Source organism: Chinchilla lanigera, unplaced genomic scaffold (genome assembly GCF_000276665.1).
Source record: "Chinchilla lanigera isolate Chin_1 unplaced genomic scaffold, ChiLan1.0 scaffold00022, whole genome shotgun sequence".
In the NCBI taxonomy this organism is placed as follows: domain Eukaryota; kingdom Metazoa; phylum Chordata; class Mammalia; order Rodentia; family Chinchillidae; genus Chinchilla; species Chinchilla lanigera.
In genome coordinates this window covers 2,145,879-2,168,262 of record NW_004955423.1, presented here as the reverse complement: position 1 = coordinate 2,168,262, position 22,384 = coordinate 2,145,879, and the positions used below count along the sequence as shown (strand labels likewise).

Sequence of the window (22,384 nt, the reverse complement as noted above, 5' to 3'; positions counted from 1 at the left end):
TGTATGCCACTAATATTTAGGAAAACTTTTTAGTATTTCTAGTTCCCAGTGTGATTGATAGGTATTATCTGGGAAATGAAATCATTTGGTGTGAGGAAGAACAGGTAATAACTGTTTTTGCCGCAAAAGTTTGCTACTAAAGGCTTCTGAATAAGCATGGCCCTAAATTTAAAAATATATTTGAAGATCTGAAAAGAGAAGAGAAGAGGAAATATGGTAAAACTTCAAAAATTTTTAGTCAGGCATGGTGACACATGCTTGTAATCCCAGTACTCAGGAGGCTGAGACAGAAGGATCACTGCAAATTCAAGTTTAAGGCCATCCTGGGCTAAATAGTGAGTTCAAAGCCAGCCTGAATTACGTAGCAAGACCCTATCTCAGAAAAAGAAAGGAAAAGGAATTTATTTCTATATAATTTTTTCCTAGCCTGGTACCTATTGAATGCACATTAACTATATTACTAGACAGCATCCAAAACTTATATTAAGCTGGTGATCAGTAGTGTCTCACACCAAGTTCCATAAGCCTACCATTTGTAGGTTCTTCACTTGTAAGAAAAGGGAGAGAGTAATACCTGAAATTTATTTCTTTTCTTTTGTTGCATAATATTTTTTAAGTTTTCATTGAAATATAAGTGAGAATACAGCTCATTAAAAATTCAGATATGAATACACCTGTGTAGCCAAGACCAAGAAACAGATCATTACAAGTAAACTAGATATCCACTAACATCTGTTCTTATCACTCTAACATTAATAACTATTATAATAACAAATTAGTTTTTGCTAGTTTTTGAACACCATGTATTGTTAGGTATCCATTTTATCTTATGCAGTGTCATGTTTGTGAGTCATTTGTGTTGTTGTATGTAGCTATAGTTCATTCTTTTGTTGCTGTAATAGTTCATTATATGAAGATAGTAGTCCCCTCATCCTTGAGGGATATGTTCTGTGACTCCCAGTGAATGCTTGAAGCCAGGGAGAGTACCAAATTCTGTGTGTTTTTTCCTAAACATATACACCAGGGGTGGCACTAATGCAGCAGGCTGTTCATATCATTGAAAGCTCTAAAATATTTGCCATCATTGATACACACCTGCAATAAGGTTAGTTTAGAAATTGGCAAAGTAAGAGATTGACAACAAAAACAATAGAACACTTGTAACTATACAAAAAGTTGAATGTAGTGTTTCTCAAAATAAAAGTTGAATGTAGTGTTTCTCAAAATATTTTACCATAGTCACCTTTCTTGTCATACTCAGGGATGGTACAGGGCCTATCGGATATATGAAGTGAGGTGAATGATGTAGACCTTATAATGTAATGTTAAGCGCTATTCACTTCCTGATGATATGTCCAGATAATCTTCTGCTTCAGGTGATCCTGGATCATCAAGCAATGATAACATCAGTCATTAAATGTCAGTAACAGGTGATATCAATCATTGGGGATCTTTGATAGTTGAAGCCATACTTTGCTGAAACCTTTTGAAAACACTGTGAGCCTTCAGCAGTGATCAAGTGACTTTAATGGTGTGTTCCATCCAAGGATTATGTTCTGTAATTTTACCTTCTCATATCTGTGATTTGAAACACTTGAGCAAGTTTGAGTAGTGGCAGTATTGCTGATTGCTTCAGCATCTTCATCTTCCACTTCCACTGTAGATGACTCAGAAAGTTCTTCCAGTTCCTTACTTGCTTATACTTCTTAATAGCCTTCATTAAGTTTCCCCTTCATCAAACATGTTGGTAAATCTTTCTCCAGGAAATTGCATGATTTCCCTAATTTGTCCATCAAATCTCAAGAAGCCTTTAAAATCATTATGCCTGCACTCCATAAGTTCTTCCAGGAGGCATTTACAGTTTCTGGTTTCAACTCATCCATTGCAGCTTTGGTAGATTTTACTGTGTCAGCAATAGCAAATGACTTCTAGCACTATCATTAAGTCTATATTAGGCTCTGCCTCTTACTGATCAAATAGCTGATGGGGATATATGGCCTTAGTAAACCAAGTAATATCTGACAAAGGGGCTGAGATCAGAAGGTTGTATTTGAAGATAAAAACACAACTTTGACACATGCACTTTCATAGCTAACAGATTCGGGACAGCCAGGTACATTGCCTTTTATTAAATCAGACTTTAATTCTGACCCTTCCTCGTCTGAATATTTTTACATTTCTGGGATAAAGCATCAGTAGAACCATTCCACAGACAAGATGGCTGTCACCTCCACTTTCTGGTTATGCTGCTAGAACAAGGGCAGAGAAAGTTTGCTTTCTTTTTGAGAATGCATGAGTTCTTACTGCTTGATTTACATGTCCTAGTTGCCATATACCAGAGTTAATCTGTCCTTCCATATTTTATATGCTGCTGCCACCTTTGCGCTTTTATGAATGTAGGTTCTGTTGGACATCATCGTCTGTGAGAGCCCAGTAGCATCACAGTTGAAGACTCGTTTTGAATGATGTCTTTTCTCCTTAATCGATTCTGGCCGAAATGTGGCAGTAGCTTCTTCATTGGCAGATGTATCCTATCCCGTCCAAACCAATTTCTGAATTGGTGTCATGATTCCTTAAAGTAAACAGCTTGGTGTCACTCATTTCAGGTTTCCCTTGCTGAAGTCTTTGTGCAGGCTTAATGTTTTCTGGCACAACAAGTTGCTGTCAGTTGGAACATATTTTCTGTTCATGTCTTCTACCTACAAGTTATAATGTCTTTTCCATCTTTCTTTTTTTTTTTTTTTTTTTTTTTTTTTTTTTCCATCTTAACTTACTAATTACTATGCACTTTGGATGAAGCTTTTGGTGTAGGTTATTTTTCCTTCACAATTTCGTGATTTTATTTTTATTGTAGATCTTAGCAGTTTCCACATACTGTAGTTTTGCTTAAGTCAAGTATTACTATGTTTTCTCTTACAGCAGTTTAAATCTTCCCTTTGGCTTCTCAGAATTGCTAGCATCACTACCTGTGTACTTTAGAGCCATTGCTAAGTAAAATACCTGAGCACAGAATCCATGATAACCACCTCTGTTGATCTGTGGCTACCAAGTGACTAACAGGCTAGAATGGCATATATAAACTGGATATGCTAGATAGAAGGGTGTTTCGCGTCCCCTGGAGACGAAATGGAGCAAGATTTCATCATGCTACTATGAATTTCAAACTTAGTAATTTTTTTATGGGACTTTTCCATTTAATATATTTGGATCATAATTGGCCACAACTAACTGAAACCTCACAAAGTGAGACCCCTGGTAAGGGGAGAATATAATTTATGTTAATAAACAGTTTGTGTGTTTGTTTTCAGGTTGGTGCTATTATAAATAGTGCTATACTCAGCTTTCTTGTCCATGTCTCTGCTAATGTGTATCCAGTTCTGAAGGATATACAGCTAGTACTGTAACTACTGGGTTATAGTATATGCATGTATACAACTATTATTAGATAATGCTTAACAATTTTCAAAAATGGTTGTTTTGCTTTACAGTTGTACTACCACTGTATAAGACTTTACTACCTTGTGACCTTTTGATATTAGTTTTAGCTATTCTGGAAGAATTACTTGGAAGTTACATTATGTTTGTCTTATACGTAATGAATTGAACACTTTTGTGCTCATTGCTTGAAATGTTTGTTTTTTAACCTTTTGGATAGTCTTTTTTTGAAGTACTTCTTCAAGTCTTCTTTCTTTTAGACTGTCTGGGGCTTTTGTCTTAACTGATTTATAAAAATTATTTTTTGTACTAGAGATTGAATCCAGAGGTTCACACTGACCTATATCCTCAGCCCTTATTCTTAATTTTTTAAAAATATTTTTTTATTTTGAGACGGTTTCGTTAAGTTCCCCACACTGGGTGTAAACTGACAGTCCTCCCATCTCAATCCCGCAGAGTGTTGGGCTTACAGGTATGCACCACTGTGCCCAGTGGAAATATTTTAGGTATGCAGTCTTTAAGTCTCTTTGTTTTTGTGGTACTGGGGATTGAACCTAGGGGTGAGCTACTTCCCCAGATATTTTTATTTTTTAGTTCGAGAAAGGTCCTACCAAGTTGGCCAGGCAGGACTTTGAACCTATAAATCTCCTGCCTTAGCCTCCCTCAGTGCTAGGATTATAGGCGTGTGCCACTGTGCTTAGCAATTTTCAAACCCTTTTTTGGCTATATGTTTTTTGGTTTTTGGTTTTGTTTTGTTTTTGTCTTTTTGAGACAGGGTCCTGCTGTGCAAGTCAGGCTGGCCTTGATCTCACTCTGTAGCCCAGGCCAGTCTCAGACTTGCAAGGATCCTTCTGCCTCAGCTTCCCAAGTGCTGGGATTACAGGCATGCACCACGATGCCCAGCTTTTGGCTATATGTATTGCAAACACAATCTTTTACTGAGACTTACCATTTTAATTTCATAAATAGCCTCTTGACTCATTTTTCTAGTTGTTCTCCTTAGTTTTTTATGAAATCTTTGCCTATTCCAGATTGCTTATTTCAGATTTTATCTTCTAGAAGCTTTTTTCCTTTCACACTTATACTTTTTTCTTCCTGTATGGTTAGAAGTATGTGTCAGATTGCATAGTTTTCCCATATGTATATGTAATTTATCCAGCCCTATGTATTAAACATTCTCCTTTTTCTCAGTGCCTGATAGTGTCAAACTTTTAATAAATGAGATGTTTATAAATATGTGGATTAATTGATCTATTTGTCCATATCTGAGCTAACACCATGCTAATTATAGTAGAATAGATCTCTTCATCTACTTTGTTTTACTTTATGGAAAAAAGGTACAACAAAACTTCATAACAAGATGATAGAAGAATAACAATCGTTAATATACTGCATATTATTATCTTTAAAGGAATTACTCAGAGTATAAGATATAGGTATAAAAAATTCTCCAATCAATATTAATGCAAACTTTTCTTTTCTATGAACTAGGAGACACTAATAGTGTAACTAACTTGTATTTTTTTCTCCCTTTTCCCTGCTTTCCTTTCCTCTTTCCCCTGTCCTACTTCCTTTTTCCTTTTTAACAATTTCTTCCCATTTCACACTATCTATTATACATTTTAGACCTTATTTACTCTTTCAGTTTCTCACACCAGGGAGACAGTATGATGTTTACACATGTGAGTCGGATTTATTTTACTAATGAGTATGGTTTCAAGTTGCATGTATTTACTGATTCTGATTTATTTCACCAATGAGTCGGGTCTCACGTTGCATGCATTTACCTACAAAAGTCCCAAGTTTATCCTTCTTTATGGCTGAGTAGTATTCCATTGTATAAAAAGACTACATCTTTTTTTATCCATTGCTCAGTTGATGGGCATTTGAGTTGTTTGCAAGATTTACCTATTACAAATTGTGCTGCTATAAACATGAGTGCACATATATCACTGTGGTATGATATTTTTAATTCTGGGAAGATACCCAGCAGGGGAATAGCTGGGTCAAATGGGCCATCTAATCCTAGCTTTTGGCAAAAGCGCCTGCCTGGCAAGCGCAAGGTCGTGAGTTCGGTTCCCGGTACCGGAGAAAAAAAAAAAAAAAAAAAAAAAATCCTAGCTTTTTTGAGGAATCTCCACACTGATTTCCAGTGTGGTTGTGCCAGTCTACACTCCCACCAACAGTGGAGAAGTATTCCTTTTTCCCCACAGCCTCACCAGCATTTGTTATTGGTTGATTGCTTGATGATAGCCATTCCTTCTGAGATGAGATGGAATCTCAGTGTTATTTTAATTTGCATTTCTTGATTAACCAATGATATTAACCATTGTTTCATATATTTTATTTGCCTTTGTATTGCTTCATCTGAGAAGGTTGTATTCATCTTAGATGCCTATTTTTTGGTGGAGTCTTTGAATTTGGGAGGTCTGACTTTTTTACTTCTTATTGTGTTCTAGATAGAAGTCCTTTGTCTGAGGGACGGATGGCTAAAATTTTTTCCTATTCTGGGTTGTCTCTTCACTCTGTAGGTGATTTCTTTTGCTGTGCAAAAGCTTTGTCTTAAGATGAGGTCCCAGTTGTTGATTCTTTGAAGTGTTTCTCATGCAGTTTGGGTTTTGTTCATGAAGTCTTTGCCTACCCCTATGTCTTCAAGATTTCTAACTACTTTCTCTTCAGTAGATTTAGTGTTTAGATCTTAATGTTCAGATCTTTGGTCCATTTTGACTTTAGTACATGGTGATAGACATAGGTCTAGTTTTAGTATTTAGCATGTAGAGAGCCAGTTTTTCCAGCACCATTTATGAAAGAGGTTATCTTTCTTCCAGTGAACATGTTTAGTCCATTTGTCAAATATAAGGTGATTGAATGTGTTTGTAGTGCTGTCTGCGTCTTCTGTTCCACTGATACTCAGGTCTTTTTTTGCCAGTACCATGCTGATTTTATCACAGTAGCTTTATAGTATAATTTCAAGTCAGGGATTGTGATGCCTCCTGCCTTGCCTTTGTTGCCCAGGATTGCTTTTGCTATTCTAGGTCTCTTCTGGTTCCAGGTGAACTTTTGGAATATTTTCTCTAGTTCTGTGAATTACGTTAATGGTATTTTGATAAGGATTGCTTTAAATCTGTATAACAGTTTTGGTAATATGGCCATTTTCACTATGTTGATTCTTACTATCCATGAGCCAAGGTATATCTTTCCATTTTCTAATATCCTCTTTGATCTCCTTTTTCAGAGTACTGTAATTTTCAGTGTATAGATCTTTTCTTTTGTTAGATTGATTCCTAAATATTTCATTTTTTTGGATGATAATGAAGGGTATAGTTTTCCTAATGACTCGCTGAGTGAGTTTGTTGTTTGTTTACAGGAAAGCTATTGAGTTTTGAGTGTTGACTTTGTATCCAGCTACACTACTGAATGTGGTTATTAAATGTAGAAGTCTTTTGGTGGAGTTTTTGGGGTCTTCCATGTAGAGTATCATGTCATCTGTGAATGATAGTTTCACTTCTTCCTTTCCTATCCTTATTCCTTTTATTTTTCTCCCTTGTCTAATTGCTCTGGCTAATGTTTCCAGAACTATATTGAATAAGAGTAGTGATAGTGGACATCCATGTCTTGTACCTGATTTTAGCATGAAACTTTTGTTTTTGTTAATTTAGTATGATACTGATTATTGATTTGTCATACATGGCTTTTATCAGATTGCGGTAAAGACCCTCTATTGGGATAAGTGTTGGAATTTGTCAAAAGCATTTTCTGCATCTGTTGAGATGATCAAGTGATTTTTGTCTTTGGCTCTATTGATATGGCATATTTATTGATCTGCATATGTTGGATGAATCCTGCTTGGTCGTGGTGTATAATCTTCTTGATGATTTGCTGCATTCTGTTTGCTAGTATCTTATTGAGGATTTTTGCATCTATGCTCATTAGGTAAATTTGCATGTAGTTTTCTTTTGGTTTTGGTATCAGGGCAATACCTGTCCCCAGGAATGAGTTTGAGAGTACTGCTTCCCTTTCAATTTCATTAAAGAATTTAAGCAGTATTGACATTAAATCTTCTCTAAATTTCTTGTAGAATTCAGCAGTGAATCCATTAGGACCTGGGCTTTTCTTTGTTGATAAGTTTTTAATTACATTTTTAATTTCACTAATACTGGGTTATGGAGAATTATTATAGCTTCTTAATTCAGCTTTGGTAATTCATATGTATGTAGGAATCTGTCCATTTCTTCTGTGTTTTCCATACTATGAGAGTAGAGATTTTCAAAGTAGGGATTGATGATGTTCTGAATTTCCACAGGATCTGTAGTGATTTCACCCTTTTTATTCCCTATTACATGAATTTGAATCTTCCCTCTTTTTTTGATAAGGTTGGCTAAGGGCTCATCACTTTTATTTATTCTTTCAAAGAACCAGCTCTTTGTTTCATTAATTCTGTGTATTGTTTTCTCAGTCTCAATTGTGTTAATTTCTGCTCTGATCTTTATAATTTCTTCCCTTGTATGAGGTTTGGGCTTTACATTCTGTTCTTTTTCCAAAAGCTTGAGGTACAACATTAGGTTGTTTATTATTTGTTCATTCTGTTTTCCTGATGTGAGAATTCACCACTGTAAATTTCCCTCTTAGGACTACTTTCATTGCATCCCTTAGGATCCAGTATGTTACATCTGCATTTTCATTTAATTGTAGATATTGTTTAATTTCTTCTTTAATTTCTTCTAAAATCCTTTGGTTATTCAGGAGAGTGTTACTTAATTTCCTTGTTTTTATGGAGTTTTTGCATTTTCATTTGCCATTAATTTCCAGTTTCACTACTGTACTGTGGTCAGGTAAGATGCATGGGATAATTTCATTCCTTTGCTTTACTGAAGCATGTTCTATGGTCTAGTGTAAGGTCTATTTTAGAGAACATCTCATGTGCAGCTGAGAAGGATGTATTTTGATGTAGTTGGGTGAAACCTTCTGTAAGGATCTACTAATTCCATTTGTCGGAGGTTTGCTTCAGTTCTGATATATCTTTGCTGATTTTTTTGTCTAGTTGATCTTTCTGTTTGTGACAAATGGGTATTAAGGTCCCCTGTTGCAGTTGTGTTACTGCTTATTTGATTTTTCATGTCTATTAATATTTGTCTTATATGGTTGGGTGCTCCCATTTTTAGTGCATATATATTTATGATTATTATCTCTTCACCTTCAATTTTTCCCCTAACAAATATGTAATGACCTTCATTATCTCTGTTGATCATTCTAGGTTTGAAGTTCACATTGTCTGCAAACCGAATAGCTACCCCTGCTTTTTTCTGGGTTCCTGTTGCATGGAGTATTGTTTACCATCCTTTTACTTTTAGTCTATAAATTTCTTTTTGAGTTAAATGTGTTTCTTGTATACAACATGTTGTTGGATTTTGTTTCTTGATCCATTCTGCCAGTCTGTTTCTTTTGATTGGTGAATTGAGACCATTTATATTGATGGTTACAACTGATATGTATTGGCTTATCTTTGTCTTGTTATTTTCCTGCTGTTCCCTGCTTTTTCCTCTGTTTAATTGCTTGCTCTGCCTGGTAGTTTCCTTTTGTTGTTCTTGGAATTGTGATCATTTTTATCTCTGTCTAGAATATCTTTTAGTATTTTTTGTGGGGTTGGTTTGGTGGTCATGAATTTCTTCATTTCTCTGTCCTGGAAGTATCTTATTTCTCCATTAATTTTGAAAAATAGTTCTGCAGGGTACATCAATCTGGATTGGAGGTTATTTTCTTTCAGGACTTGAAATATTTCTTTCCAGCCTCTTCTTGATTTGAGGGTTTATGTTAAAAATGTGTCATGATTTTGATGGACTTTCCTTTATAACTGATGTGTTTATTTTCTCTAACAGGTTTTAATATTCTGTTCTTGTGCTGAATTTTTGGCCTCTTCATTATTATATGTTGGTGTAGATTTATTTTGGTTGTGGTTAATTGGAGTTCTATATGTCTCACTTATCTGTATGTCAGATTCTGTTCCCATGTTTGGAAATTTTCTGCTATTGCTTCTGCAAATAGTCTTTATGTCATTTTGTTGACACGTTTTTCATTAACATCTATCAGCCTTATATTGTTTTTCTTTGCATCGTCTTGCAGCTGTTGGATTGTTATAGCTTTAGCCCTTGTTATTTTTAAAAGATCTTTCCTTTCATGATTGCTAGCCACAATCCTGTCTTGAAGGCCTGAAAGTTTATCTTCAGTTTCATTCAAGCAGTTTTGCCAGCTGTCAATGGAATTTTTAATTTCCTGGATGTCTATTTAAATCTGTTTCATGCATTGTTTCTTTCCTATATTAATCTTTCATGGTTTCCTTCATTTTCCTGTCATCTTCCATTTTTTTAATCTATCTCTACTCTAGATTTACTGAGCATTTCCTTTATTATTGTTGTCATTTCTTTTTTTACTTGAGAGATTATTTCTGATCTGACTTCCTGTATTTCTTCATGGATTTGTTTCTTTACTTTGGTTAGTATCATTTCAAAAATTTCAGATATATGTCTTCCATTTTCCTCTATCTTGTTGTCTCCTGGACTTGTTCTGGGTGGGCTGGAGATCTGAGATTGCATTTTGCTTCTGCATCTTATCATTTTCTATTTGAAAAATTTTTATTTTGTTTTCTATGTTGATCCTTGTAAGTTTTTGTAATAGGTAGCAATATTACTAGTATCAGGTCCTCTGTAGGAAAAGTCTGTTCTTCAGGGATGTCTTCTTTGTATAGGTGGTTCTTGGTTTGTGTCTTTCCCAAGATCCTACCTTCCCAGTTAATTAAGTGTGAGATGTTAGTATCTGTTTGGGTCAGTCCCCAGTTCTTTAGTGGTGGGCTGCAGTGAGGTTATTACCACACAACTTCCCACCATTGTTACAGAAGGGAGAACAACTAGTTACAACAAATATGATGTCCTAGCTAAAGTGGTATAATTAGCAATAACAGTAGCATCAAGCACAGTTTAGAAACTGACAAACTGGCAACTATTAATTTTGTACTTTAAACCATAGCAGCAAAATGTACAATTATGTAACAGAACTGATCATAAATTGGGAGTCCTGTATGCGAAGTGTTTCCCCTTGGTAGAGTGGTTTTAGCCGGTGGTGGGGAAATTTAAGGATAGTAGATAAAATAAAGATTACTGAAAAGAAAGTAGAAGCAAGGCTGGAGGATAGAGGATGATCATGCAAGTTTTGGGAAACTAGAGGAGTGGGCAGACGAGAAAGAATGAAGGAGTAAGCAACGGAATTGTCTGAACTTGATCTCTGGGTTTAGGGTATGGGATTAGTTTTCTGTGGCTGGAGTTTCTTCTTAGCCAGTTAGAAAAGAGAAAAGAAAAAGAAAGAAAAAAGTAAAAGAAAAAAAAGAGAGAGGGGCAGCCCCACCTGCCTGCTTCTGTTCCATGTGCCTTTGTTCCCAAGCACAATGCTGGTTCACCTAACTTACCACCTGTCAGCTCATATTGTTACTGTTGCTTTGTACTTTTTCACACCGCTAGTCCCACCTGTCTACCTTGTGCAACCTAGTCAGGATGCTGCTGTGTTGCGGGCGTTTCTTCTGGTCTCTGGGCCTTTCTGTGCCATTCAGCACAGTCATGGCAGCAGCGAGGGGAGGCACTGTTCTCTGGGCCTTCCCATGCAGCCCACCTGGATTACTCCATCTACTTCTTTAAGATTTCTCTGGCCATTCTATACTTTCTCTTTTCTTACAGATTTTAGAATCAGTTTGTCAAAGACTGCAGGGACTTTTATTGGGATTATAGTTAACTTTGTATGTAGATCCATTTGGAGACAATGACTTTTTTACATTATAGTCTTCAACTTCCAAGTCCCAGTCCCAGTCTCTTCCTACTCACAAGTTGCAGTCCTCTTGGGGAGGGTTGCCCATATCTCTCCTCTTTTGGCATGCCCTGAACTCTCAGTTTTATTAGAAAAACTTTACCAAGGTTCTGAGTACCCAAATTGCCTCTCTTGGAATTAGTGCCTTCTCTTGAAGTACCTTCTCCAGGATCTCAGACCATTATACTTTACTGTTGTCTTAGCTCTCTGATGCTTTCAAATAAATGTGGGATTTTTTGTTCCCCAACCTTTTCAGTTCTCAGAGAAAGAGTTGATTTGAATTATCTTATCTGTTACTTGTGGAAGCAGAGCTTCTCATAATACATTTACTTTTTACTTTTTTTTGGTTCTTTAAAAAAAATTTTAATAAGGCACAAGGAAGAGTGGAGGAAAGGGCACAGACACTAGAGAGACAGTGACAGGAGGAAATTCTGAGATCTTTGGATAAGGGAAAATGGGCAATCAGATAGTGGATGGTATGGAGAAAACTCAGGGACAGTAGAAGAAACAAGTGATTTGAGAGCTGGACAAAAGGATTCATGGCTATTCCACCAAGCTCATTTTAATATTTAACTTTCCTACATTTGCTCATTTTATAAAGGAGATATTAATGTCCCTGTTGCACAGATGAGAAAACTAACTTTCAAGAGGTCAGATGGCGCAAGCAAGTTCACATCAGCCTAATGGTTTAGCTACTCAAATCAAGTCTAATTTTTTTCCTACTGTACCAGAGATATAAACCTTAGTGTTTAATATTTGGTCTGCTTATAAGAGGAAGAATGTCATCTTAATTATTCTATTTTGTTTTGTTGAAAACTTTGATTCAGCATGACCCCACCTTTCCACTGATAGATTCAAGTTCCCAGAATCAGATTAGAAAACGCATCGTACTTGAAAAATTGAGTAAAGTGTAAGTATATGATTACTATCCCAGTTTCATAATATTTTAAGATTAACTTGATATTTATGAGCTCATAATTAATAAATGTTATCCTTAAATTTTGAACATTTTGAAAAATATGAAAAGTTTACATGGATTTCTTCATCTGTAAAATGTAGATTTTTACCATATTGTGTCCAAAAAATAAAAGATTTTGTCTAGAAGACACAAAGGAACATTGTAAAGAGGAAGGTTGAGATTATAGGAGTAGAAAATCAAACTACTGTACCTCACTTGTACTGGTAATCCAGTAAGTCAGGGAAAAAAATACAAAGCCAGACCATTTAAATACTGATTTGTGGTAAATGTGTCACATCAGTTTCATGAGTGAATAAGAAGTTGTTAACAAATTTTAAAGGTCTGTTACCTCACTCTGCCAACGTATTTATAGAACCATTTCACACTCAAGTTGAGTTTTTGTTCAACTCAGCTTTGCACTTTAGCTTTGGCTTCCTGTGGTAGAAGTGATTGTTCTTGTAAATAGCCCACTCATAAATGACACTTACAAATTACTATGTTGATTTTTCTGTCAAAAGAAACTTGAAAATCTTTTCTTCAGAAGTATGAGGGCTATTTTTTTTTATAATCTTTTTGTCTTTTAGAGATAGGGTTTTACTATGCAGTTTCAGGCTGGCTTTGAACTCACTTTGGAGCCCATGGTGGCCTCAAACTTGTAGTGATTCTCCTGCCTCAGCCTCAGGCTACCAAGTGCTAGGATTACAGGTATGCACCACCACACCCTGCTATCTTAAATTTTCCAATCTGCATTTTTTGTCTTTAGCTTCTTGAAAACATGGGAAAAGTATATCATTGTTTAAGGAGTTGTAAATATGCAAAAGTCTTAATTTTGTAGCAGTTCAAAAATAAAAGCATTTTCTCAAGCCATAATATAATAATTTGATCAAAGTGTAATGATAGGGGCTGGGGATTTAGCTCAGTGGCACAGCGCCTGCCTGGCAAGCACAAGGTTGTGAGTTTGATTCCCAGTACTGGGAAAAAAAAAAAAAGACCAAGTGTAATGACGTAATGGGAGGGATGAACTTTTTTGATTGGCTTTGTGACTTGATTTGGTCTTATAATAAAAACTGAAGAACTACTATAATTTTTACATTTTGAGTAAATGTTTAAATTAATATTTACTGATTGCCTGCTGTAAGTTATACTCTTCATATAAAATCTGTCACAAGTTTTGGCTTTTATCTGATCTTTATACTTGTACTTTGTTATACTTATACTTTGTTATACTTATACTGTTATACTTTGTTTCTGTGAAATACTCATTTAGAAAGCAGTATTAAGTCACCACCTGTCTGATCTATAATACAAGAAGATACCAGACTTGACTAGCTTTGAAAGCTGGGATGGGTCACCCATACCAGTATGAATTTAGTGTAGATATGAGTTTATGTGGAGATAGTTTTCCAGACTTTTTAGCTAATAAAAGTATCCAGTTTTAAATTTGAGACCATGTAGGCATGTCACTGACACAACCTGCCCCCTCTGGGTTTTGGCTGAAACAAGACTATACCAAAAGGGTTCCTGTGAGAAGACCATATTATTGATAATGGCACAAAAACAGAATTTGAGAGGGGATGGAATAGCCTAAGGAGAAGAAAGAACAAAAAGCAGTGAAAATTAATTATGGTAACATGGGGGGGTTTGTGGTTCTTTATAAAAACATTTGGAGCCAGGTATGGTGGTGAGTGCCTATAATCCCAGCACTTGGGAACCTGAGGCAGGAGGATCGCTGTGAGCTCCACCAGGCCAGCCTAGGCTGCTACATAGTGAGTTCAAAGCCAGCTTGGAAAACAGAGTAAAACCCTGTGCCAAAAACAGGCGGGGCGTGGTGGCACACGCCTGTAACCCCAGCTCTTGGGAGGCTGAGGCAGGTGAGTTTGAGGCCAGCCTGGGCTACGTAGTGAGTTCAAAGCCAGTCTGAACTATTAGTGAGACTTTGTCTCAAAAAAAAAAAAAAATTTTTTTGAAAAAACAAAAACAATAAATGAAAGCAGTTGGGCTCTTCTTAAGTAAGACTTTTTGGTCTCTGATTTGAACAAACCAATTGTAAAAAGACGTTAATAGAGGAAATTAAATATGCACTGGATACTACATTACCTTAAGGAATTGTTTGGTTAGGTATCATGTTTTTGTGGTTTTATAAGAAATTGCATTTGTATTTAGAAATACAAATTAAAATAGGCATTGGGGATTTAATTTACTTTAAAATATTACTCCAAGTAAAAAGAAAGAAAAACGGGGCAGGGTGTGGTGGCACACACCTGTAATGCCAGCACTCGGGAGGCTGAGGCAGGAGAATTGTTGTGAGTTCGAGACCAGCTTAGGCTACACAGCCTAGGCTATACAGCCTGAACTATATAGCGACATCCTGTCTCAAAAAAGGCAGAAGAAAAGAAAGAAAGAATGAATGAAGAACTGAAATAAATATAGCAAAATACTGAAATGTTAAATCTAGAAATATATATTACTTTTGGAACATACCTAAAACTTCCATAATGTTTTTGAAATATTTTTTAAAAGATAATACATGGTTGTTCAAAAAGATTTAGCAATTAAAAAAAAATGATAAGTGAAGTGAAAATCACCTGTTACCCCATCACTCAGTGATAATCACAATATTTTGATGTTTATCCCTGACATATATGTGATGTATGTATATTCATTGCCTTTGGTTCTCTCTGATAAAGTAACGAATCTAGAAGGAATGAAATATATTTGATATGTAGTATATACCAAAGCAGTATATATTTTTATAAAAATGAGGTAATACTATGTATGCATTTTCCACTTGGTATTTATTGTATCTTTTCACATAAAAGACATAGATTCACATTATTTTAAAGGTTTTTATTTTATTAAATGTCTGTATTTATTTAACCAACCACCTATTGATATGTGTTTGTTTCCCATTTTTCACTAAAAAGATTTACACAACAAGCATTCATGTTCTCAAACATCGCTAGGGCTTTTTTAAATTTAATTTTGAGATAGGGTTTTCCTAAATTGTCCAGGCTGAATTGAAACTTAAAATTCTCCTGCTTCAGCCATCCAAGTAGGTAGGATTACAGGTGTGTCTCACCTTGCCCAACAGCAAGCATCTTTCTTCAGGAATATTTATCTGATTATTTCCTTAGGATAACTTGTTTATAGTAAAACTGTTGGATAAAAAGTATCCACAGTTTAATAAATGTTTATTGTCAAATTGCTCTTTAGGCAAAAAAAAGAGAAAAAAAACTAAGGATAAAAATACAGAGGCCAGCCAAAATTATTTTGCATTTTGCTGCTTTATACTATAACAGATTACAAAGTATAGTATAGATTTACTATGAAATATTTCTTTAAGACTTCTCACTAGTCATAATGTAGCTTTACTGTTTATTTAAAATCATGCTACTTCCATCTAAGTATCATTACTGCCTATGGAAAGTTCAGAGACAAGCTTACCACCCCCAAATGTTTCTGTATAATTAAATCATATTTTAAAAGAAATGTAATTTCTTAAAATTTTCAGATTGCCTGGACTTTTGGGTCCTCTTCAGATTACCTTAGGAGATATTTACACTCAACTTAAAAATCTCGTCCGAACTTTCAGGTTAGTGTTACCATTATGATTTTTCCTTCTTTGTTACAGTATTTTGATTTTAGCAGTAGCCTTGAAGAATCCACGGGCAGACTAAAGCATGCAGAAAGTAAGTGATTTATCTTTAAGGCCATACATCTAAATACGATGCTCTTGTTTTCTCTTGCCCTAAACATTGCTTCGTGTGTTCTATTAAATACAACTTCTTATTTGCTCAAACTTTGGTATATTTTATTTTGGATCATTTATTTATAGAATGGCCTAAAATTAAGGAAAACTATATGACACAAAAGCAAGTAACATTGTGGATTTTAGCAAAATAATAAATATATAGGGGTGCTCCAGTTCACAAACTTTACTCTTTCCATTTTTCTAGTTGCACAATTCATTCTATGATTCTGGTTGCAACTGAATTACAAGCATATATTAGAATTAAGTTACTGAACCAAGGTACCACTGTATATCAGATGACCACCACTGTTCTAGGCAGTATGGTAATAGAAAGGAAGCATAATGCCAACTCAAGGAAGAACTCTCCTGTGAGAGGGTGAGTACAGTGAACAGTAAGGTCCAGTGTTTTCCCTCCACGCCACACCACATTACCTCTCTTCTATATTATTCTTTTCTTTTACAACTTTTTCATGAAGGGAATAAGTTTATTCCTTTACTCAACAAACACTTATCCATTTCCTGCTATGTGGCAGGCACTGCACAGACACTTGGATATAATTCCTGCTTTGAGCAATTTACTGTTTACTAATTTAATACTGAATTGTATAGTAGAGCTTTGAAGTGCTAAGCACTACAAAGGAAGAATAGAGAATTAATATCAATTGTGGAGTGGAACAAGTGAGATTTTTCTAACTGATCAAACTAGCACATAAGGACATTGCACTTTATTTTATCTGGGATATTTACGTATATATGTATATTTGTTTTTCATTTTCATTTTTTGAGACAGGGTCTTGCTTTGTAGACCAGACTAGCCTCAAACTCATGGCGATCCTCCCTGCTCGACCTCCCAAGTGCTGGGATTACAGGCATGTACAACCATGCCTGGCTGTAGGATGTTTATATTTAAAAGTGAAGGGGGTTTGGAGGTGTGGCTCAGTGGTAGAGTTCTTGCCTTTCATGCACAAGGCACTGGGTTCAATCCCTGGCACCATCAAAAAAAAAAATGTGCATATTTAGGTAATAAATCTGAATGACATGATATAAGTACTAAGATTGTTATACTCCTTAGTTGTCATGGAGACAGTACAATTTCAATATCATTGATTACACAGAAATTGAAGGATGCCAGAAATGATCCTCAGATTGGCCTAGTCTTGGATGATTTGACACAATGCTTTGCCACTGTCTTAGTTACTTTTCTTGTTGCTGAAACAAAATACCCAATGCCCAAGGTTAAAAGAGGCAAGGGTTTTTTTAGCTCACAGTTTGTAGAGGTTTCGGTGTATAGTTGGCTTTTTCCAAGGCAGAGTGGCATGACATCACAGAGGAGAAATGGTCCATGGCAAAAGAAGGGCAGACAGAGGCAGGAAGCAGCAAGCAAACTACATGCAACTTGAGCAGCTTCTTTCTGCCCCTTTTTGTGTAGGCTACCCAGCTTAGGTTGGGTGCCAGACTAATCATTGAACTAATTTAGTAATCACACACCCTTGATCTCAGCATCACACATTCTAGATCCAGCCACCTCTGAAAAAGCCTTACCTGTGACTACATGAGATTTTCGGGGGGACACAAGCTGTAACAAAGAGTGGGAGGGAGGGGGAGAGAGATAGACCGATTTACAAAGCAGACAGAAAGAGAAGACATTTTGGGGGGACATTTAGGCACAAGCCATAACATCCATAAGGAGGATTTGAGCCAAATAACAAGGCCAAAGATGAATTTCTCTACATACTTGTTAGTGATGAAACACTAGTTTTTAGATGCTCTTACAGCTACTGCAGGACCATATATCTAAAAGGGAAAGAAATACTTAACAGTTGTCTGCACTGATGGACTGATGGTACAGTTTAAAAAAATAAACACAATGTTTAAATGGTAAAGTTTAGGATTTGTTCAGAATTTATCAGAAAGTTAGTATCATACTAAGACAAAATTTAGACAAGCAAAGATGAAAATCACGTGCTCCTCTGCATTTCATTGACTGTTTTAAGGACTTACCATTTAGCTTCTTGCAGACAAGCTTATCTAATCACTCTTTTCTGAGCAAATTGGTGAAGCAAACTGGAGACACATCAGAAGTAAGAATAAATCCATCTGTCTTGAACTACACATTTTTACCCTGCCTTTTAGAATAAATAATAGTTTACTTTGATTGTATTTTCTAGAGTGATTTTTTTTTCTTATATCTAATTGGATATTTATCTTCTTAAGAAACTATTCTGATATTATCAGAACTTAGTGGAAACCCATAGAAAAAAAATAAGTATCAGAGACATTTCTAATCAGTGAGGTTTGGTCAGATTCGGAAGCTGATTGTAATCACTTTGGGAACCTTAAAAAATTGTCATCTGAGTCTTACTCTTCTGTCTTTAACCCAAGGAATCTGATTTCATTGGTCTGGCATACTGCCTTCAAAGGGCCCAGCTTTTCAGTACTAGGCAAGAGATTTTTTTGGAATCATGCAAAAAAGGGGATTAGTAGCTACCTTCATTCTCTTGTTCTTCTCATTCTGCAGCTAGTCAATAATTTTAGAATTTTCACCAAATGGAAATGATAATAGTAATTGAAATTCTATTGTAGCAATTCTTCTCACTTGTTTTGCTTTGTTTTTTTATTTCTAAGGATCTCTTTGTTTTTCTACCATGGACCACAAATTATCTTTTTTTTCTTTTTAATTACATATATTTAATAAAACATACATTTAACTGCAGATTTCACACAGCATTTTGATAGCTTTTATCATAGCAAGTTTTTTTAATTTTTAAGTTTTTGTTGGTACATTTGCAGTACACAGTGATTACATTCATCATGAAGAACTAGATGTACAGAAGACATCTTAATTCTTTTTACCTCCCCTTTCCCTCATCAAGTTATTAAACCTAGTATTACCTTATTATAGGTAAGTTTTCTTTTTGTTTTAGGGTAACTTATGTCGTATGAATTATACTTTTCAAAACAACTGCAGGATTACTTTATTATTACTTGCATATGTCCTGGAAATTCAGATGTTTCATGTTTCTTCTGGTCTTTTGAACCAGCCCTGGTAATAATGTTTGATTAGGGTCAGTACATGTAGTTCTCATTGGGTACCAAGCTTTACTTGGTACTTTACATGTTAATTTTTTTAAATGATATCATTCTACAGATGACAGATGAGAGATTCAGTAACTTCTCTCAAATCACACAGCTAGTAGTTAAGTTTTGACCCAAGTCTGCCTACGGAGTCTGCTTTACCATATCATGTTTCTTCTTTTGTTCACAGAAGACAATGTAGAATTTAAGTTTTTTACAGTAATGTCAGTTTTTCAGAGAAAGTTTCTTGCAGTCCTTCTGCCTCAGCCTCTTGAGTGCTAGGATTTCAAGCATGCACCACCACACCTGGCTGGGGAAATTCAAATGTCCTTTTCCTCTAATATTTATAAACTATTTTATCATCTTCTAAAGTAATTGTTATTAAGTAACTGTTAAATCTCTTCCAGTTACCTTCTGCATTATTTACAATAAATTAAAACAAAGACTAGATGAAGTGATAAAAGTTGTTTCACAATTTTCCAGATAGGATGGTATTGAATAAGAAGTTATTATACCAATAGCCACTGGATCACGGTCAAAGTTATGATGAGTACATAGGAATTTATTTCATATCCTCACTACTTTTAATGGAGAAATTTAATAGACAGATTGGAGAAACTAAGCCAGAAAACTATGCATTGTTCTGATAAAGGATATTATAAAATTCTGTTCCCCAAACAATTTAATGTTACTTAAGTTATTTTTGAAAACCTTTACTCTCTGTTACTGTAGGTCAAAGTCTATAACTACCATAAAAGTTACTTAGACTAGCTTTGCTGACTTTCAGAAAAGTGTTGAGTACAGAATGATCACAAGTAAGATAACTAATTTAGAACCTTCAGATTCTGACAGGATAGGACTACTTATAACTACGGTTTCCAAGTGAAACCTCAAAAAATGCCATATTCATGACAGTGACTAACGCTGAGAAATCTTTTCAGTCAGTGGGACAGTAAGGAAAAGCTGACATAAATAACTATCCTTCCATTTGAAATGGTAATCAATAATAGAACTTGTAGAACAGTGATTCTCGTGCCACTTGTATGTCAGAATTACCTGGGGAGATTTACAACTACAGAGACTTGGCTGTACCCCTGGAGACTGAGATTCATTTTATTAGAGTTGAACTCAGACATTAGTATTTCTTAAAAGCCCCCTACGTGATTCTAATGTGCATAAAGAATTGAAAGCCTATTTTAGGACCTAAACATAAAGCAGCTTTTTCAGCTCTTTTGAAAAATCTTTCCCTAGTGCATAAAGCTGTTCTTTCCACTGAATTGCCTCATTGTCCGTTATCTGGATTGTTAACGTTGATTTACCTGTCATAGTATAGAACAAGTTTCATCACAAGCTGGTAGTAATTCATAGTCTTCAAAACTGAGTCAAGGTCTGGGGATGTGGCTCAGTGGTAGAGCTCTTGCCTTGTATGTATAAGGCCATGGGTTCACTCCCTAGAACCACAAAATTGCATCAAGATATTTTTTTCTAAATCAGAGTTGAATTAAAATTATATTTTGAGTGGGGCATAGTGGTATACACCTGTAATCCCAGCACTTGGAAGGCTGAGGCAAGAGGTTCACTGGGAGTTCAAGGCCAGACTGTGCTACCTAGTGAGTTCAAGGCCAGCCTGAACTACACAGCAAGACCTTGTCTCAAAAAAAATTATATTTTGACACAAAAACCCTCTTTAAATTTCATCCATGATGAAGTAAGGTATTGTATTTTTCTAAATTTAAGCCAGGCATGGTGGTGCATGCCTGTAATCCCAGCACTCAGGAGGCTGAGGCAGGAGGATCATTGCGAGTTCCAGACCAGCCTGGGCTACAAAGTGAGCCCAAGGCCACTCTGAACTGCATGGTGAGACCCTGTCTCAAAAAGACAAAAGATAAAATAAAATAATAATTTTATATGAGCTTTAAATTACTATATTTTGAAGATGTGCTTTTTGAATGTTTTCTAACATATATTATTATTTTTATTTTTGAATTATCAAACATAGGTTATTTGGGCTAACCAAAAGGAAAAATATGAAAAAATTTTGCTGTTCTTTTTTTCTTTTTCTTTTTTGGCAGGGGGTTTGGTGTTTTGAGACAGAGTCTCACTCTTGTAATTCAGGCTGGCCTTGGACTCACTTTGTAACCTAGGCTGGTCTCAAATTTGAGGCAGTCCTCAGCTTTCTGAGTGCTGGGATTACAGGTGTGTGCTGCCATGCCTGGCTTTCGAAAAGGAAATTCTGTTTAACTGTTTTTGTCGTTTTGGGATAACTTGGAACTCTTTCTTACATGCTAGATTCTGCTTTAATTGCTGCAGAGAACAAAACAGAAGAGTTTCTTCTGTCTTGACAAGGGGTATCTTTTACTGGAGGGGGGTATCTTTTTTAAATGTAACATACATCATATTATTCTCTGGTGATACACCCTTTTCCAGTTCATTCTACTTTTCTTCCTAGAAATAGGGAATAGTACTGAGAAGGGAGAAAGTTGTAATTTTAAAGAAACTGCTTAGGTTGGATGTGGTGGCGTACTCCTATAATCCCAGCATTCAGGAGGCTAAAGCAGGAGGATTGCCAGGAGTTTGAGGCCAGCTTGGGTTACACAGTTGAAGGCCAGCCTGAACTACATAGCAATACATTATCTTAAGAAAAAAAAAAAAAAGAGAAAAAGAGTGCTTAGGGAAGACCTCGTTGAGAAAGAGCCATTTATGTAAAGATCTAATAAGAAGTAATGGAGGAAGCTGTTCCTATCTCTGAAAATATGTCAGAGGAACCAGCAGGTGCAAAAGTCTGGAAAGAGGATTGGGCCTTGGCTGGTCGGAGAATATTTAAGATGCTAATAAGCTTGGAGAAATGGGCAGTGGCAAGAGTGGAAAAAGAAACGGTAAGAGAAGTATGTGACAGGGGTCTATAGGTCATATGTAGCCATTGCAGTTCCTTTACTCTGAGAAAGATTAAAAGCAGTTAGTGGGTTCTGAACAAAAGAATGTCATATAATACAGCTTTCTTTAACAGTATCACTCTGGCTGCTGAGCTAAGAATTACAACAGGTAGGCAGAGGCAAGGAGACCAATTAGTAGGCTCTTTAGGTAATCTAGGCAAGAAAGATATGAACCAAAAAGAGAGAAAGCCATGAAACTGGTAAGAATTTTTGGTTGTTTTTTGTTGTTGTTGTTGTTTTCTGTTACCGGGAATCAAACTCATGACCTTGTACTTGCCAGGCAGGCACTGTGCCACTGAGCAAAATCCCCAGCCCCGAAACTAGTAAGAATTTAGCAGATTTTTTTTTTTTTTTAAATGAGGAAAACATTAACAGACAGACAAC

At 35.7% G+C, this 22,384-nt stretch overlaps 1 protein-coding gene across 11 annotated transcripts in view; it reads left to right on the top strand.

The window, feature by feature from the left end:
• Positions 1-22,384, top strand: part of Rpap2 (RNA polymerase II associated protein 2) — a 133,189-nt gene that overhangs the window by 27,089 nt on the left and 83,716 nt on the right. For 7 of the 11 annotated variants that reach the window (XR_001234093.1, XR_001234092.1, XR_001234094.1 and 4 more), the window contains exons 9-11: positions 12,111-12,193; positions 15,753-15,833; positions 16,198-16,368. Coding sequence is in view for 8 of the 11 variants with exons in the window: in XM_013514466.1 (XP_013369920.1) it covers positions 12,111-12,193; positions 15,753-15,833; positions 16,198-16,368 (335 nt within the window). In the remaining 3 variants the exon portion in view is untranslated. Of the gene's footprint in view, positions 1-12,110; positions 12,194-15,752; positions 15,834-16,197; positions 16,369-22,384 lie in introns of those variants that run through there. The other 4 variants (XM_005385045.2, XM_013514467.1, XM_013514469.1 and 1 more) reach the window with 3 other exon arrangements.